A 19,970-nucleotide genomic window follows, 5' to 3' on the forward strand; every position below is an offset into this window, starting at 1 on the left:
AATAGTTTTTAGTTCAGATGTTTATTCCCAGTTGGAAGGATGCCCTTTAACCACTGGGTGGAGCTGTGAGTGTAGTGTTTCCTTTATTTCCCCCAAATTATTTAAAAGCTGAAAAAAATAAAAATGAAATTGTCATTGCATTTTTCTTGCTGTGGGTACCAAAAGGTAGGAGTGGGCTTTTAAAAATCAGCTCAATAACTTCTTCTGTTGTTCTGATGCCCCCTGCCAGATAATGTGGCTCCCAGGGGCAGAGCTGCACAATCTGCAGGACCGGCTTCTGTAGCAACTGGTCCAGAAATGGCCATTGATTCCTACAAAGACCCACAACACTCAGGAACAACCTGTGCCTCCGTCCCAACCCAGGACGACCCGTGGTGGCGGGTGGATCTGATGAGCATCTATCACATCACTGCTGTGTCCGTCTTCAGCGAGCAACACTGCTGCCAGGAGCAGCTGGACGGTGCAGAGATTCGCATCGGCCTCAGAAACGACACCAACAACCACAGGTGATGTCAGCAAGAGCAATAGAGGGTTTACTTCCTGGAAGAACATTGAGTTAAATCTCATCCTTTGTGTACATGCATGCCCAGGTGTGCCATCATATCTGCAGCTGAGGGCCACACTGAGTATGGCTACCAGTGTGGAGTGGTGTTAGGACGCTTTGTCTACGTTGTTCTTCCTGGGCAACAGAGAAATCTGACTGTTTGTGAAGTACAGGTGTATGGCACTGTGCTTGGTGAGCAAACAAAGACAAATTATTTTATGATAATTCAATGAAAGGAGAGTTTATCAAGTCTGGAGTAATGTAGATAAAAGTCCCTTTACTTTATAATTATTTGGTTTAAAACTTTATTGTATGTGTTTATTATAGGGATTGCATGTTTCTGGTTATAAAGTTATAAACCATTCTTCTTACCTGTTGTGGCCTCTGATCAGAGAAATACACCTCATCCATAGGATTGATGAGCTACTGGCTAGTCTGAATGCAGCTAATAAAAGTTTATTTTAACCCTTTTGAATTAGCTTCAATGTGCAAAATTTTATAGCCGTTCATGGGAAATATAATTTTTCAACTTTACACCTTTGTCAAATTTGCTAAAACTATTTTCTAAAAGACAAAATTTTCTGCGATAAAGTCATTTGTTTTGCTACTAGTGATATTTATACCAAACCTTGGTGCCGCTGTTGCTAACTGCTCATAAAGAACCACGTCTGGTGAGTATGACGCCAATGTAAAGGTTAGACCGTAGCTTTTTAAGACAACACAACTAAGATCTTGGCTAACTTGAGCTAATTGTTTACACGTTATTCCTAAAAGTCGTAAACTCTTTTTTTTAAACGGACGCTTTTCAAGAAGTTTTCTACAGTTGGTGAGATGATATTATTTGTAACTTTTACACTGAAAAACACTTGAGTTTGTCATTCATTCTTGATCCTGTGTGACGTTAGAGAATGTGGCTTTGAGGGGAGTGGCCTACCAATCTTCCTCACAATGGAAGACAGCAGGAAAAGCCAGCAATGCCATCGACGGCGTTCAGTTCTCCACCTGCTGTGTGACTCAAAACAAACCTAATCAGTGGGTGAACGTTGATCTGGTGGTTCCTTACAACATCTCTGTCATCCAGCTTGCCTTCAAAGAAGACTGCTGTTATGATGTGGAGGTCCATGTGGACATTACAAGGTATGTTCTTTTAGAAAATAAGGATAAAGTAAAATGAAGTTGTTTTGTAATGGTTAAAAGACCAAAATCACTTTCAGTCCAAAAACATTGTTACTGTTCTTTATTAGAAACTAAAGCCTTATTTATACTCCTCCGTCTTTGTGGGTACGGAGACACACAACACCATTATGCATGAACTCAAGGCCTCTGCAGCAGACTGTCCTTGAAAAGCAACAGAGCCCAGTAGTTGGTCAGGACACTACTTCCTTTAAAGGTGCATTATGTAGAAACAAAGTAAAAAAATCACATCCTGTGGTCAAATTTGGTTACTGCAACCACTTTAAACAAATCTGGAGCTTTTTGCCGGCCGTCATCAAATTACAATCGTCAACATTGCAGTATTAGCTCGCAGGAGACGCGACAACACCACACGCACTGAGGGTAAACAGTAACTACGTCCCTCCTTCCTTTGCTTTAAAAGGAGAAAAACTGACAATCCCTACAGCTGGATATGAAATGTGTTTCAGTATAACCTTCCTTCTAAAGTGACAAAAATATTAAGACTCTTTTAGGATTTTCTCACTGTAAAATTCTCACTATATTCTTACATACTGCACCTTTAAATTAATTAGTAATACCGCCACTCCCCCCTCAAAAATATGGAGTACAAAAATGGCTTCGAGGTGGCGACTGCATGAAGAGGTGGATGAGGCACAATTGTGTCCATGTTGAAAAGTCTCTAAAATACATAAACACAAAATAAATACCTATGCAATAGTAAATACACTGGAGACATAACTGCAATGGTGGGGGGATACCCCAGAAAAGTGCTTTGCCGTTTGTCATCCATGCGAGGAATTGCTTTACACTCCCCAGGTGATGGAGAAGTCTGAAGGGAAACGGTGTCTGTAATTGCATGTGCTCGACTCCGGACTCGAGCTGACGGAGAAGTATAAATAAATCAGGCTTAACAATAGGCATACACATCAATTTGAAATTGGGTGTTTTTCAATAGTGGCAGTGGCCATGTTCACCTGTTGCAGGTGCTCAGGTACCTCCAGCAGTTCCCAGTCTCTGATGACCTTGGATTGTGGTGGGATTGTTGGTCGCACTGTGACGGTGTTCCACCCTGATGTACCACTGACTCTGTGTGAGGTGGAGATATTCAGCACGTGGAATCATCCAGGAAACATATTCCAACAGAGACCCCCTACCTCTGGTAAACAGCTGATGTAGTTTCATCAACGCCTTCATTAGGGTATTTTAGGTATAATTTGAGCAGTTTTTCACATTTGCAGATGATGCTTTGATTTACATTTTTTATGAATTTGCTAAACTAATTTACTTGATTGCTTGCTAACATCTTTTTTTGTTTTTCACACTTTTGTGTTATTGATGTGAGGTGACATAGCAGTACTCTGGTGTTTACGTCTTGCGCTTCATGCTAATAATGTATTTCTTTCCTCAAATAAATGGACAGTGTTGCGTGATGCCAGTAGCTCCACCCTAACTTCACCTTTCCATTTACCTATGGGGTCCCAGGAATGGTGCCGTACGGGTTGGTTGTATGGGCCACTTTTACAATGGAAACAGACCAAATACTGTAGGGTACGACCCACAACATACCACTCAGTGGGAAGGAGGCACAATAAGCTTTCGTGAAAAGCCCCATCAGATGTTAACTAATAAAGTTGTTAGTGAAATGTTTTGTCTTATCCACAGATTGCTGCTCCTCTGATTCCTGCAGCTGTGACTATGTGTTCCTCGGTAAAGAGCCGATGACGTGGTCTCAAGCCCAAACCTACTGCAGAGAGCGGTACTCTGATTTGGCCATCGTTAACAATCCCAAAGATATGAACATAATCGTAGACAACATGGATAAGAACAACCTTTACAGTTTTTGGATCGGGTTGCATGAAAACGAGTTAACCTGGAGGTGGTCAGCGCCTGAAGAGCTTTACTATAATGACACTAAAGCCGAGTTCTGGAACTGGGCTACTGGTGAACCCAACAACCAGATGGACATTCCACATTGTGTTGGTATAGAAGACACCGGCAGATGGCGGGACCTGGACTGCAGCCTTCTTTACTGCTTTATTTGTTTTGATGGTAACACCACAACAAAACTTTTCTATTTTATGCATTTAGCCTTGTTTTCCAGATATAAACATTTCATGTTGATTAAGTTTTAAATTTGGCACAAATCCAAAAGCTCTTCAGTTTTTTTAATGTGATTTTAATTCTTTATTGTGACTCATTAAACAAAACACTTCACATTTAGAGTATAAATCAAACTTAGTCCTACTTTTTCATCATAAGATTTCCTGATATGATACCAAGAGTATTTCACCTTCACAGGCCAAGATGGTGCACCTCAAGCCAAAGTTTTCGTGCAGACACCAATGAGATGGACTGATGCTCGACAGTACTGCAGAGAGGAACACACAGACCTGGTCGGAGTGAGAACATCAGCTGAGAATGAGGAACTCCAGAGCATGGTCCCGTCAGGAACGCTGGTCTGGATCGGTCTTTATGGAGACGCCTGGAAGTGGTCCGATGGACAGGACAACCTGTTCAGATACTGGGAGAAGGGTCAACCGAAGAACTCTGGGAATGGATTGAGCTGTGCCTATGTTGGCGGAGGAGCATGGACGACTCAGCCCTGTGACACAAAGTCTTCTTTTCTGTGCTACTGTGAGTTTTCCTTGATGCTACAGCAAACATTTTAATAAACTTTATAGGATTTTCCATTAAAGCTGTTTTATTTTAACAATTTATTTAATTAAATAAAAAAATTTAATCTGGATTTACAAAGCTGAAACAAACCAATCTTCTGTTATTGCTTACAAATACAGTAAATTTATCCTGACAGTTATTTACATATTTACTTTTTCAGACTATAAGAAGAGGACAGTGGTGAAAATCAGCACTGATGCAAACTTGTGTGACCCTGTCGTCAAGCAACACATCCAAAAACAGGTGAGATAGAGGGATTAGCGCTAGCCTGTGTGAATGTTTTTAATAATGTTTTTTCACAAACCAAAACATGACTAAATGTATTAAGGATTTTTAGATTTAATAAACATGAACTGTTTTCTAGCTGGAAGCAAGGATGAAAAACAATGGCATCAGTAACTTTAAGATCCACTGGAAGACATCTGGGAGACAACTTTACTCCAAGGGACAAATATCACAGTAAGACTCTTTGTTGTATAAAGGTGGCAAAGTAAATAAATCACAACTATTGCTATAGTTACTTTGGCTACAAGTGTAGAGGTGAGTAGAAAACTACCAGGTAACAGAATATTGGTGCTAGAGCAAATAAACAACATTAGCTCCCCCTTGAGCCGATCGGAAAGGGAGGGGACTTAGGCTCCCTATTTACCGGTAGTTAGAGTGAGTGGGCGGAGCTTACAGCCCCACGTACCAAATGACCATAAAAAAACAACATAGCAGCCCTTGTAAACAAAATGTTTTGGTCTTACTATTCACTGATGGAGGAAGCTGGAGATACCTGGTCTATTGTCATACATGTCTATGGTTTATACGGTGATATGGATATGGCAGCTTCAGCAGCAGAGCTGATTCTGGTGTTGTATGGCCACTTATCAGGGTTTAGACATCTGAGAGCCCCATGAATGTTTCATATACTTCATAGAGGCTCAAAGCATTGTTTCCCATTGTTAATAAACAGCATTCTAGCACACCTTTAATGTGGCCATGAAACTTGCACAGTGTCATGATAAAAATTCAATATTTACATTTCAGGTGATGTTTTTGAAGTTAGGCCTGTGGTTTCCAAAATAATGCTTCACATTAAAAACTAATAGTTTTTTTTACACGTCTGTTAAATGCAGCTGAAGCCATCTAAACTGAGGGTGTTTTTCATCTTTCACAGGTGTGTGAATCCTGAAGATGGTGAAGTCTGAAGACTCAAGAAGGACTACAAAAGACACTGAAAGAAGAGGAAATGTTTTATTGTCTTCATTTTTTTAGAAACCAGGGAGCTTTTTGCAGTTCTTCTAGCTGTGCATCTGCGATGTAGCGTCTGTGTCTGAATCTGTTTAAAGGGATTTTTTCCCATCTTTTATTTCATTTAAAAACATAGTAACTTTAAAAATAATAAAAAGAATAAATACAACTTACAATGCTTAAATGAAAAGGAGCAGATAGACGAAAATCTTGTATGTAATCTGCCCCATTCACAGCCTTAGAAAAAAATAAAGACATACTCACTAACAAGGATTACTGAGACAGCTGCCAAGCAGCTTGCCACTAATCAACTAACAATCCTTGAATGGAGTTTCAATACCTTAGCTCGAAATCATTGTTGATCGATACAGGAAAAAAAAAATTAAAAGAAAAATACACTCAAGAGTATTCCATATAATTTCTTAACATATGGTTTTTTACATTCTGTTTGAACATTATAATTGATTTGGCCTCTTTCATAGCGTATTCCAGACTGTTCCATATCCTGACTCCATATACAGAAACACAGTGCTCCAACTTTTTAGTCCTAAATCTAGGTTTTATAAATATCTCGTACTCTTTTAAATCGTAGCAACTTTGTCTTTTTTCAAATTTCATTAGAATATTTAGTGGTAATGATTTTTTGTGAGCTTTATACATGAATTTTAATATGTTATGATACACTAAATCTGGAAACTGGACCAGACGATGCTCTATAATTACTCTGAGTAATGATTCTTATGACTCTTTTTGTAGTAACAAAAGTGAGTGTGTATGAGTTTTATCTTTTGTTCCCCAGAGTTCAATACAATAAGTCATATATGGTGCAATCAAGGAATTACATACTTGAAGTAATGCTTTTTTATTTAAAAAATATTTTATTTTATGCAGTAAACCAATTGCTCTTGCTATTTTTGTTTTTACACCATTAACATGTGGCTTCCATGTAATATCTTCATTGATAATGACCCCTAGAAAAGTAATTTCCTTCACTCTTTCAATTTTAAAAATTTCTATAACTAATCACATGTCACTCTTTGCTCCTCTTGTTCCAAATACCATAAACTGAGTTTTCTCAAGATTCAGGGATAGTTTATTGACGTTAAACCACTGTTTCAGTTTTACTAGCTCTGACTGAGTTACTTCTCTCATATGTTCTAGATTGTCACCTGCATAAAAGAAGGTTGTATCATCAGCAAATAAAATGCAATTCAACAATTTAGATACACTTGTGATATCATTAATATATATGTTAAACAGTTTAGGGCCTAAAACGGACCCTTGAGGAACCCCACATGAAATATTACATGTGTCTGATTTAACATTGTGTCTCTGTACATGTTGTTGCCTGTTTCTTAAATAACTTATAATCCAGTCAAGTGCCACCCCCCTGATTCCATACTTGCTAAGTTTTCCATACAGAATGCTGTGATTTATGGTGTCAAACGCCTTCTTAAGATCCACAAAAATACTTCCTGTATTATTCTTTCTATCAGTTTCTGTGGAGATAAATTCCATTAATTCCATCAATGCCATTGATGTTGAATGATTGGCTCTAAATCCATTCTGACTACTACTCAAAATATTCTGTCTGTCCAGAAATGCATCTAGTTTGGCAACAAATATTTTTTCTAATATCTTTGAGAACAGAGGAAGCAGGGAAACAGGTCTATAATTTGTAAATATATGTTTGTCTCCATTTTTATACAGTGGAATTACTTTGGCAGTTTTCATTTTTCCTGGAAATACTCCAGTTGATAATGATAGATTACATATATAGGTAATATATATATATATATATATATATATATATATATATATATATATATATATATATATATATATAGGTCTGACACAATCTATAATTTCTTTTACCAGTGACATGTCCAAGTCATCACAATCAACCGATCTTTTACTCACACATTTATTTACTATCTGTGTTATTTCATTTTTCCCAACCTCATCCAAAGTCATACTGCATACATTATCTATTATGTTATCACGTCCATTCTCCTTTGTATCAGGAATATTTTTGCAGGATTTATACCTGTACTTGCAAAAACCGAGTTAAATTCATCCACTAGTTGTTCTGTTGCATTAATATCTGTATTTTCTTTAACAAAATAATTTGGAATCAATGACTTACCTTTATCCTTCTTTACAACCCTATTTATTATCCCCCATGTTGCCTTTATATTATTACTATTTTTATTTAGCAAATCACTATAATATGCTTTTTTTGTCTTCTTATTATAGATACTAGTTAATTTTTTATATATTTTGCACCTGTTTTCTGCATCTGTTGTTCTCAATTTTAAGAAGCTTCTGTATAAGTAATTTTTCTTCTTACAGGCATTCTGTAAACCTCTAGTTATCCATGGTTTACTGACCTCCTTAATCTTGTCCAGCTGCTTAAATTTACAGTTTTTGGTACAATTTACATAATAAACTTATGAAGGAATCATAGGCATGTTCACGTCTTTTACATAAACAACTCTGTTGATCCAAATCTTTTTTAAGGGCCACCAAGGTCTTTTTTTTTTACCTATCCCTTACTTGTTTTCCTGGCAAGTCACTTGATAAATCTTGATACTGTTTATATACTGTAAAAACTGGTAAGTGGTCAGTAAGATCAGACATCAGGATCCCACTTCCCCCCACTCCTTCTAGCACATTTGTAAGAATGTTGTCAATCATCGTAGCACTTAGTGCCATAATTCTTGTTGGTTTATTTATCAGAGGGATTAATCCCACACTACACATTGAATTCACAAAGTCATTTGCTTTTCCTGACCCAACTTGGTTACGCAAATCAACATTGAATTCCCCAGAAACACACTCTTATTACCGTTTCTGTCGAACAGCTCCGTCACTTTCTCTGTGAATACATCTGACTTCTTTCAAATCTCTACTTAAAGTAGGAGCTGAAGCTAGCCTGTCTGTGATGGGGCTGCATGCAGTGGTTAGCACTGTTGCCTCGCAGCACGAAGGTTGCAGGTTTGAAACTCGGCTGCGGCCTGTCTGCGTGGAGTTGCGTGATCTCCCCATGCATGCGTGGGTTTCCTCCGGGTACTCCGGTTTCCCCCACAGATCACAACATGCACTATAGTTATAAATTGTAAGTCACTTTGGATAAAAGCATCTGCTAAGTGAATAAACGGCATGTAACGGCAGGAAGTTAACTCCACATGTTGGTGCCAGAGCTGGACCAGTTTTCTTAGTTTTCGAGGAGTATTGTTTAACAGATCAATCAGCAGTTGTTGTCATTACTTCCTAGTTTTTATTAACAACCATTTTGTTTAAAAATCTCAATAAGTCAACCACTACATCAATATAGTATAAGTTTCTGTTTCAGTCATAGTTGATAAAACAGGGTTTGACTCATGTCAACTTCTTTTCAGTCAAACAATATGAGGATATAGCAGGTGGAATAATCTGGCCCCACTTGCTTCTCTCTAAATAACTTTTGTTTTAAAACAAACTTCAGCTTTCTCTGCTGCTAAAATGTTCTGATTTAGTCCTCTATGGCTGTTTTAAGTGGATATTATTTAAAGAATATTAATGCAAAACAGTTATTTCTATTATAAACCCACACTTAGCTTTTAAATCCATATTCTTTGTTCTGGTTATTTTTGTTTCCTAATATGAAAGCAGTTGTTTATGATTTTTTGTGTGATTTCCTCCTTTGACTGCTCCACCTGTTCGTTGTATTTAGGTATTTATTCACACAAGAGTTTCAGTTTCCTTGTGTCAACATGTCATAGTTTGACCAGCACCTCCTAATCAGCTTTGTGATTCACTTTCAGTTTTACTGAAATACAAGTGAGTCCGTACCTGTGATGCCCCCACAGGTCAAAACCAGTCCCTCCTGCTTTGCATCAACTGCTGTTTTTATACGATGATACAAATATTTTACATGTATTTTGGTTATCTGAGAAAAAGGATTTAATGTATGTTGTGTATTGGACTGGCCCACTTTGGGCAATGGCCGACTGGGAAGTGCCAGATGACCAACCCACTCCTGATTAGAAAACACCTTTCTTTGCACTAATTAAAATCACTAATTTACAGTCTTATTTGTCACAGTTACCTCAAAACTGCATTATCTCTACAAATAAAGTTAATGACAAATGGCCTGTATTTGATATAGCGTTTTCTAGAGTCCAGGAACCCTCCAAAGCGCTTTAGAACACAATCAGTCATTCATGCATTCACACCCTGGTGGTGATGAGCTACAATGTAGCCACAGCTGTCCTGAGGCACACTGACAGAGGCGAGTCTGCCGTACACTGGCGCCACCGGTCCCTCCGAACGCCACCAGCAGGCAAGGTGGTTTCAGTGTCTTGCCCAAGGACACAATGACTGTGACAGACTGGGTGGGGCTCGAACCTGCAACCTTTAGATTAAGGGGTGAGAACTTAACTCCTGTGCCACCGTCACATGGGCCTCATTTATCAAACATTGCGTAGAATCCTTACTAAAACCGTACTTAAGCTCAGCAAAAAAAATGTACTTACGCCAAGTAGGTTTGTGATCTATCAAACATGGAGTACGCACAGCTGCACGCAATCTCCGCTTCATAAATAAGAAACTATCTAGAATGTTTCTCAGCTGCGTTTTAGTCACATCCCGCCCTCACCACGCCCACTTACTGCCATAAATAGTCAATGCAAAGTGCCTTGTGGATCTCATGCATATACATAAGCCAGCTGTTGCAGCGCTCCACCAATGACATGGTGACTGTAGATCAATGCAGATCAAGGAAGCGCAATTTCACAGAAGCAGAAATTCAGTTACTTGTGGGTGTGGTGGAGAAATGAAAGGAAGTGCTTTTGCAAAACAAATAAGAGAAAATCTATGGAGTGGCACAGCGTTGCTGAAGCCGTCAATGCTGAGTTCTTCAGAGAGATCTGGTGGATATAAAAAATGGTCCAATCAGGATTCGATTCCCAGACTCCCGGGTGGAAGTCACATGTGCTAACTAATCAGCCAAACGGAAATCTTCCTTGTCCAAGTAACCAGGGTGCATCATCAATCGGGTCACAGTGACAGAACACACACACTGTCACAGACGCATGACATTCTGTCTCAATCTGTCCCCCTGCTGATATTCTGCATTCCGTATTCTGCGCTTCAGGCTGTGTTTGTGTGAGCGCACGTGCGTGTGTGTGTGAGTGTGCGCGCATGTGTGTACGCACGCAGGGTCTTGTTCTGTGTGAAAACGAAGCAGTACAAGTGATAATGCTGCAGGATTTCATAATTTTATCCTTCTCAGCAGCAGCAGCACTGCAGGTGCTCTCCATGTCCAAAATGAGCATAAGCAAGGTCCTTTGTCAACTTGAAGTTGGGCACATTTTTCCGCTACGTTTTCTTTCTTTTTTGATGAAACAGAACTTACAGCATGTCTTCTACAGTCAAAAGTAAACAGATCAAAAGAAAGAATTCAAAGAATGAAGAGGGTGTGGTTAAAGTTGTTAATAAATACCGCCTTCTTGAGTCAGTCACCTGCAAACTGCTGGGAGTCAAACAGGTAAGCGATAGCTCTGTGCTCATCATTGTGTGTGTGTGTGTGTGTGTGTGTGCGCGCGCGTGTGTGTGTGAGAGACATTGACGAAGGAAATAGATGTAATACATAATTTATTTGATCATATATATTTACTGATGAAACTCATCATTTTTTATTCACATTATGCTTATAGTACATTTATATACTTCATACATGCACATTTGAACTAAACTAATCATTTTAAACCTATATTATAATGAGGAGAATACATACTGTTCAGCCCGATACCTTTATATAACACTGTGGCCAGATAATTATTATTTTTAATGGACCTGTTGATGTAATGTGATGTTTTTCTAATATCTCCAAAATGTGGCTGTAATTAATTCAGAACCTTGTTTCTCATCGTTAGCCACTGACCATCAGTCCTGTTGAAGCAGCTCACACAGACAGATTTTAACGATCTTATTTTACCACTTAAACCAACTTCAGAGTGGCTGAAAAGTCAAGAAACTGAACAGATTATAAAAGTGTTTATTTTGTGTTTTTATTATAAAATCATATTAATTTTGTGCACTTATCCAGGCGATTTCAGAGTTTGACAAAAAAGCAGCATCTTACCGGAGCCAAAGAACAAATAAAAACACACGATCAGTCTGTCGCTGTTGGAAAATGTTTAAAATATTTGAAAAACAAAGAAGTCACAGAGCTGCTGCACATGTCCTAACCCCTTCTCATTTGACTTTCAGAAGACTATAAAACTGGGAGCAAACCTTTTAAACAAAGTGAAAATTTGTGACTGAACCCAAATGTAAAGCTGCACAACTATCACATATCACAAAGTAAACCTCAGCAGTTTGATTCCTGCTGAAATTTTGCACCTTTTCTCTCATTGTTGTTGCAGACAGCTGCAGTCCAGTGAGACACCGGTTCCCTTCAAAAGCTCTCTGATGGCACACAGACGTAGTCCAGCTTGTGATGGTTCTGAGTTGAAACTACTTGATAAACACTGTTCTCTTCACCTTTCAGGTTTTTGGACACTGGTGATCTTTTTCTATAAAGCTGAATCAAAGATGGAAAACAATTCTGTAGAAATGATGGCCCCTGACATCGTTGAACAGGAAGGTGACTTGGAACAAAAGATTAAAGCGTAAGTGCGGGATAACCTACGATCCACTAACACAAGGTTGTTCTCTATGATGGCTCTGCTGAATGCATGTATTCCTGAGTCCTACCTCCTCATAAAAGAGTGTCTAAAGGTCCTTGGACCCTCTGATCCCATCCATGGAGGTCCTCCATTTGAAAACAGAATGGAGCCATTTATCAAACTAATCAGGAAATCCAGTCAAGATCCTGATGGGTTAGTGGTTTGTTTGATTGACCAGGAAACTGCACAGACATACGTACAAGTATTAGCTGACCTGAACATTTCCAGAAGTGACACAGTACAGATTGAAGTGCTTGGTTTCACTTTGTGGAGCTGAAGCTCAACCATCTACTGTTGAGTTCGTAAGACAACTGCTGATGAAGAGAGAAACGGGAAACAATGGTAAAAAAGATAAATTGTCATTGCTGATTACAGACATCCTGGAGAAAGAGAGCATCAACAAAGCTCGGTCAGTCATGATCAAAGCATCAAATAAGTTTACACAAAAGCACATCTTTCCCCAAACTGTGTCTCGTCTGTTTTATATAGTGGGAGAAATCGACAGAAAAGCAGAAGACTATGAAAAAGCAGAAAAATGGGCAAAAGAAGCCATTAGAATAGCTGCTGAACTCTTGGGCAGGTCTACAAGAACCGTTTGCGACAAAACACTAAAGATGTAAAAGAAATGAAATAATCTGACAAAGCCTTTAAGGCATATAAAGATGTGGAGAAGAAAGCTGAAAGAGAAGTAGGCCCTGAATTGGAAGACTATGCTGGGGCTGAGAACGTACCAAAGTCCTTCAACAACCGGGGCTTTTTCGGCTTCATTCAAGTAGCAAAGGTGCTCTCTGAAAAGCTACAAGGCAATCGTTTTGTTGAAATCAGAAACCAGAATCGTAAAAATCGAGAACCAGAAGTCAAAGACAAGCATGAGTTTTTCGAGTGGTACCTGAGCTACTCAAAGATTGATGCAACAACTTTGGAGCCTGATTACTTTTGGAAAGACATTGCGGATTGATATAAATCGTACATAGGAAAGAATGCGGCTGACTCCACCAGTTTTTCTGCTCTCCTGGATCGTCTGAATCACGGTCTTTTTATATCAAAGGAACGTCGAGCAAAGCTTGTGATGACTGAGAGGACAGAGGCTGATTTAAAGGAAATCCGAGATGCTTTGAAAGCCAAACACGAGGAAAAGGATGATGATGTCGAGTTGGCAGAGAGGTTCATCCTGTCCAACATTGTCCTGAGCAACAAGCTGCCCTATCCTCCTCAACCAACCCTGATGCATGAACTCCAAACAATAAATCATAGATTCTTGGAAACTGAGCAGAGGAATAGAAGCCCAGAGTTTTACCTTTTAGCTCTGATGTTGTTATGGCCTGAGGAACAACAAATAATGAGCACTGAACAGCATCACCATAACCTGCAACAATATGCTGATTTAATGGAAAAAGCCTTTGATGATTCCTGGTATGCCAAGTACCTTCAAGGTCGTTACCTGTTGCCTCTGTTTTTTCTGGGAAAGGGCTCTGGACTCAGCAAGTGGGTCCACAAGTCAAGGTTGGATGCAATCGTGGAAAAAAGTGTAAATACTGGGCTTGATGAGGAAGTAAGAATGAGTGAGATCAACAGAATGTGGATAAGTGGGAGAGTGTGGCATCTGCCTGAGATCAAACACATCCTTCAGCCAGTCAAAACAGAACCACTGTTTTCTTCACAGAACCATGAAGAAGAAGAGAAAGTGTTTGTTTGTGTGGGAGGGAATACAATTCCAGTCTGCATGGAGAGTAAAATTGACTGTTCCCCAGAGAGTACTGCGTTTTTTTGCCTTGGCTTCAACGTCAAGGGTCCCATCGTCTTCAAGGTTGGAGGTCCACGGCGCGATCAGCGTCAGTGACCGGCTGAAGATGCTATATCTCTTGTTTCATTCTTGTCTTTAAACCACACAACACAGATACATGTTAATGAAGTAATATGTCATTCGGTGTCAGTTAACTTTTTAAAAGTTAAGTTGCTCAAAACATCAGTAATGTTTGTTTTATTCTAGTAACAATTTTACTTTCCCCCATATACATTTTACATTGACATAGTGAAGGGAGACTGATGTTTATGAATAATTTAACACAATTTTAATTCCTTTATATCATGTCAGTAACTATTTTCCTATTCCATTTGTTCTGGTTCTTCACACAGCTTGTTTGTACCTTTGCTGACAAACTCCGTTTACTGTGTGTAGAGTGAAGAACCAGAAAAAATGGAATAACAAAATAAAATGTAACAACGATGTTCAAAGAAGAATATGATTTTTTTTACCCAATAGAATTGATAAAATAAGATCTGAACTGAAACTTATTAAATTAATTTTTCTTTATTTTATGTCTTGATCTTTCTTCGTTCACCACTTTGAGTTTAATTTGTGTTTTAGTAGTCTGTTAAAAATGATAAACGTTAGAGGCTAACATGAGTCTATTTATTGGTTTAAAATGTATTTTAGCCAATAAAACAACTACTTTAGGTTAAAGATGTAGAGAATTAAGTCCTGATTTAGATAATCTGATTAGTTTAAATTCAGTCCAGAAATAAAGAAAAAGCCAGTTTTCTATTAAACGCACACGTACGCGGAGCTTTATTTATCCAACCTGGTGGTTCAAATTACATCCAAAAACTCTCAAATTAAATAAAAGTTCAGTTGAAATAACACTGATGTTATTATTTCAAGGCAAATAAAATACCCCTGATTAGTTAGACTTCATTTTTTTAATCCCACAGGCAGCTTTATTTTTAAAGCACATTTCATACACAGAGGCAATTCAATGTTCTTTACAGTTAGCAAGAACATTAACATCAGGTGTGCTGCATCTCCTGGCAAATCAGAGAAATCTTTGAAGAATATTAAATTTTAGGGCCCTTTGTAGTGGCGGCTGGTGAAAAATATTTTTGGTGGGGCTGTGCTATTTTTTATTTTTAAACAAACTTGTGCTTTCTGAGCTTTGTGCACAACTTCACTATTTCCTGAATTAAGCACGGCTCTTTTATTTCCTGTCTTACATCATTGGACAAACTGATTAATCCAGGTGTGTGTGACTATTGGCACGCTGCCTTGCGGACCAAGGTTGAAAAATACTGCATTAAATTGCACATAAAATAACATTACCATAAATGGTAAATAGGCAATGCAAGAGGCAAGTAACAAAAACATTTTGTTTAATTTCAACATTTGAGTGAACACGAAAAATTATGAGCAGGTCACTGTTACAGTAATGGTAGTAAACACCACTTAGACAAAATGCCAGAAATTTACACTGTTAAATATTTCTGGAGTGTTGTGCCAAGGTCAACTTTATACAAAGATCAAGTGGATGCATTTGTGTGTGTGTGATACCTCATTTGTACAGAAATTTTGCCCTTCTGTCCTTCTGAGTGGCAAAGCTCTCGATGAGCTTTTTATTGAAGTCAGGAATGCTTGTGACAAGCTTTTTTCCCATGGAGAGCATGGCAAGAGCATTCAGCCCATCCTGTGTCATGGTGTTCCTCAGGAAAGTCTTAATCCTCTTTAAAGTAGATAAATAAAAAAAACAACGGATAAGTACATAGGAAACACTTTCATAGGAAATAATGTCATCAGTATCCTCTTACAAATGTCATATTTCCCAGTTTTTGGGACAATAAAAGATTTCAGATTCTCAATCAGATGTTTTTACATTTGAGGTAAAAACATCTAATTGAGAATCAGAAATGTTTAATTGTCCCAAAAGCTGGGAAATTTGTTTGCTGCAGCAGAAGTGTAACAAGTAAAATGGAATCAGATTGATGTATGTACAAATTTACATGAAATACACATTTACGTGATTAAATATGTATAATGTATGCGTGTTGAAATTAGTTTTTACAGTTATTGCACATTAAACAATGTTATTAAACAAATGTCCCGGTTTGTGGGACAAGCAAGGATTTCTGATTCTGATTGTCTTGTTCACAGAAATGTAATGTACAGCTTACCTCTGCACCCAGCTGCTGTTGTTCTCCCTGGCCAAACGTCCTCCGTTTCTTCCATTTCCCTCGTCGAGCTGCATGGCAATGTTAGCTCTGCTGCCTAGCATGGCTAGCTTCACCGTGTTGTTGTCCATGTTTGCCCGGGATGACTCGTGTTTCTTCACCTTCTCAGAAAAATGTTTCATGTCTTATCTGTCCCAGCCGTTTTGAATAACAAACACGGAAAGCAAAATAACGCATTAGCGTGATTGCATCCTGCTAGCCAAGCCTTCCTGGTGTACCAATTTCGGGAGAAGCCTCGTGTGTACAGTTTACCTCTCTCCTTGTCCTGCTGGCTTATCTTTACGTCGGGCTGATCTGGTCCAAGCTCTTTGACATTAAGTTTTTCCACCATAGTTCTCCTCTCGAACGGATACTGGAGAAGAGACCGAACTGACAGTGGCGGCTGGTAAAAAATATTTTTGGTGGGGCTGTGCTATTTTTTTTTAAACAAACTTGTGCTTTCTGAGCTTTGTGCACAACTTCACTATTTCGTGAATTAAGCACAGCTCTTTTATTTCCTGTCTTACATTTTTGGACAAAGGGATTAATCCACGTGTGTCTGACTATTGGCACACTGCCTTGCGGACCAAGGTTGAAAAATACTGCATTAAATTGCACATAAAATAACATGACCATATATGGTCCACATCCACATTACTGCTTGTGAAACTAACATACTGGAGAATTTCATCACAATAATATTAAATAAACAAGTATGTACCTGATCTTTTGCATACTGTTGGTGAAGCTCTGGATGACCCCTGTGATGGAGACAGAGTCAATGTTCCTCTTCTGCAGCTGGTTGAACAGCATGTCCACATGTGGCATGATCTTGTGACACAATGCCAGCAGAAAGCCGAAATCTTCTTCCTCCAGCATTCTCACAAAGCCTCCTGCCTCTCTCTCAGTGATTGAATCAAAGTCATCCGAGTCTCTGATCATCTGGAAAAATCTGAGGAGGTCATCCTTGTGCTCATACACTGTGTTGACATCTCTCTCTTGGACAAAATGTGCCGGTTCTGATCCACTTCTTCATTGTGTTTATTCACTGCAAGCCTGTGTCCCTCGTCTCGAGCTGCATGGCTATGTTAGCTCTGCCTAGCATAGCTAGCTTCACCGTGTTGTCCATGTGCGCCCGGGATAACTCATGTTTCTTCACCTTCTCAGAAAAATGTTTCATGTCCGTAACTCCTGACTCAATCCATGCCTCATCTGTCACAGTCGTTTGGAAAGCAAAATAACGCATTAGCGTGATTGCATCCAGCTAGCCAAGCCTTCCCAGAAGCCTCGTGTGTACAGTTTACCTCTCTCCTCCTCCTGCTGGATTATCTTTACGTCGGGCTGATCTGGTCCAAGCTCTTTGACATTAAGTTTTTCCACCATAGTTCTCCTCTCGAACGGATACTGGAGAAGAGACCGAACTGAATTCAGTGGCTGCTGAGATCCGGTATCCATGCTGCTGCTGGTTGTAGGCGCACTGGCGTCCATGTCTATTACGTCTGCGTCACGACCGTCACGAGTCACGACCAAAAACCTGCTGGAGTCGAGAATCTCCGAGTTCTACCGAGCACTAACGAAAGCCTTTGGCGGTAGCTCTATCGCCCATCATGCTTCTGAAACAACGTCGACGCTGATTGGATACATTCCCATTCCTACCCTTTGATTTTCTTGTCAGCAATTGGACGACTGGTCTCGTCCCGTTTGGGCGATTGAAACACAGCCCACAGCCTCCACCGCTCGGCAGAGACCGGCAGAGACCAATATAGAAATATATATATATGATTTATTTTTGTTACAAAACACACAATTAACTTAGAATATGTGATTATTGTTAATTTTATTTATTTATTTTTTTAAATAAAAATTAAACACACTGGGGAAACTGGGAGGGCGGCGCCCTATCGCCCTCTACTGGCCAGCCGCCACTGCGAACTGAATTCAGTGGCTGCTGAGATCCGGTATCCATGCTGGTTGTAGTCACTGGCGGTGTCCATGTTACATCTGCGTCACGACCAAAAACGACTCTGCCGAGTTCTACCGAACACCAACGAAGCCTTTGGCGGTAGCTCTATCGCCCATCATGCTTCTGAAACAACGTCGACGCTGATTGGATACATTCCCCTTCCTACCGTTTGATTTTCTTGTCAGCAATTGGTCGGCTGGTTCCGTGCAGTTTGGGTGATTCAAAAACAGCCTACAGCCTTTCTGTCGCCTCCACCGCTCGGCAGAGAGCTTCTCATCAATATAGATATATAAATATATTATTTGTTTTTGTTACAAAACACACAATTAACTTAGAATATGTGATTATTGTTAATTTTATTTATTTATTTAAATAAAAATTAAAAACACTGGGGAAACTGGGAGGGCGGCGCCCTATCGCCCTCTACTGGCCAGCCGCCACTGACCCTTTGAATGGCATTCATTATCATGTGAAGCAGGTAAAAGCATTTGTAAAGTTCCATTCAGAACATCTGGAGGAACTCCTGAGGTCCCAGCTCTAGCATCAAGGCTTCAGAAACTGTTCATTCAACACAAACTTCAGCTGGGGTCCCAACTCAGCCTGCTGCAGAACCCAAGCTGACAGCATCTTCAAGTCAACAGTGAAGGCAGCATCTAACTCATCTAACTCAATTCAATTCAGTTTATTTATATAGCGCCAAATCACGACAAGAGTCGTCTAAAGTCATTTCTCAAACATTCCAATACCGTTCAAGGTCATTAAGCCAATGAGTAAAAAGTTTCCTATATGAGGAACCCAGCAGGTTACTCTCTTACTAGTAGAGTCTTTACAGCATTCTTCATACTAAGCAAGCATTTAGCGACAGTGGAGAGGAAAACTCCCTTTTAACAGCAGCCATCCACCACGACTCACTGGGGATCGAGAAGACAGAGCACACACACACACACACACACACACACACACACACACACACACACACGCACACGCACACGCACACGCACACACACACACACACACACACACACACACACACATACACACACACACACACACACACACAATGGTTAGCAGTAGTGTTCAAGACGATGGCCCCCTCCATGAGACCACCACAGCTCAGCAGAACATCATTGTAGCTTCTTCTGAGGAGAAAAACACTTAGAGAAAAAATAAAGTTTACAGCAGGAAATAATGCAGTTAAAAGTAGTGGTAGAAGAAAGTAGTCGAGTGTGGAAAGTGGTCAGTGTGTCCTCCAGCAGTCTAAGCCTATAGCAGCATAACTACAGAGATAACTCTAGATAACTTTAGATGGAGGCTTGAGAAGGAGTATTGAACTCTCTGGAGGCAGGCGTTGCAGATTTGCAACGTTAAAACTAGGGTTGGGTATCCAGCATCGATTGGAACCGGCTCCAAATGTTAGTTTTCCCCAGAATCGTTCAAAGTTTTTTATTTCGATTCCTAGAATGCTGACGGAAGAGGAATCCGCGGCCGATCTCCGTGAAAAATAAACATGATCTGAAAATTGTGATCAACGCTTTTCAGAGCTGATCACACCAGCTGTCTGTGTGCAGCACCGAGCCCCCCCCCTCCCCCCACCCAGATATAAACAAACGTGTCTGCCGAACTTTTAGTCCGTAATGTAAACTTTAACTCCTGCAGCTTAGAGGAAACTTGTTAAAATACGTCA

At 39.6% G+C, this 19,970-nt stretch overlaps 1 protein-coding gene across 2 annotated transcripts; it reads left to right on the plus strand.

The window, feature by feature from the left end:
• The first annotated feature begins 1,168 nt into the window (after positions 1–1,168).
• LOC107376979 (macrophage mannose receptor 1) lies at positions 1,169–7,197 on the plus strand. 2 transcript variants are annotated; one of them, XM_015946324.3, is made up of 7 exons: positions 1,173–1,681; positions 2,704–2,879; positions 3,383–3,769; positions 4,019–4,354; positions 4,557–4,639; positions 4,761–4,855; positions 5,559–7,197. In XM_015946324.3, exons 2-7 carry the CDS (start codon positions 2,738–2,740, stop codon positions 5,587–5,589), a joined length of 1,074 nt encoding a protein of 357 aa, XP_015801810.3. In that variant the 5' UTR covers positions 1,173–1,681; positions 2,704–2,737; the 3' UTR covers positions 5,590–7,197. The 2 variants fall into 2 exon arrangements, with proteins under 2 accessions (XP_015801809.3, XP_015801810.3); XM_015946323.3 differs by having other exon boundaries at positions 1,169–2,879.
• Positions 7,198–19,970: the final 12,773 nt, after the last annotated feature.

The sequence above is a fragment of the Nothobranchius furzeri genome, chromosome 2 (assembly GCF_043380555.1).
Source record: "Nothobranchius furzeri strain GRZ-AD chromosome 2, NfurGRZ-RIMD1, whole genome shotgun sequence".
Taxonomy (NCBI): Eukaryota; Metazoa; Chordata; class Actinopteri; order Cyprinodontiformes; family Nothobranchiidae; genus Nothobranchius; species Nothobranchius furzeri.

Excerpts from the sequence above, each read along its gene's own strand:
- LOC107376979 (XM_015946323.3), top strand. The coding sequence starts at position 2,687 with ATGTTCACCTGTTGCAGGTGCTCAGGTACCTCCAGCAGTTCCCAGTCT. Across the intron at positions 2,880-3,382 it reads ACAGAGACCCCCTACCTCTG|ATTGCTGCTCCTCTGATTCC; the intron begins GTAAACAGCTGA and ends TCTTATCCACAG. Across the intron at positions 3,770-4,018 it reads CTGCTTTATTTGTTTTGATG|GCCAAGATGGTGCACCTCAA; the intron begins GTAACACCACAA and ends TCACCTTCACAG.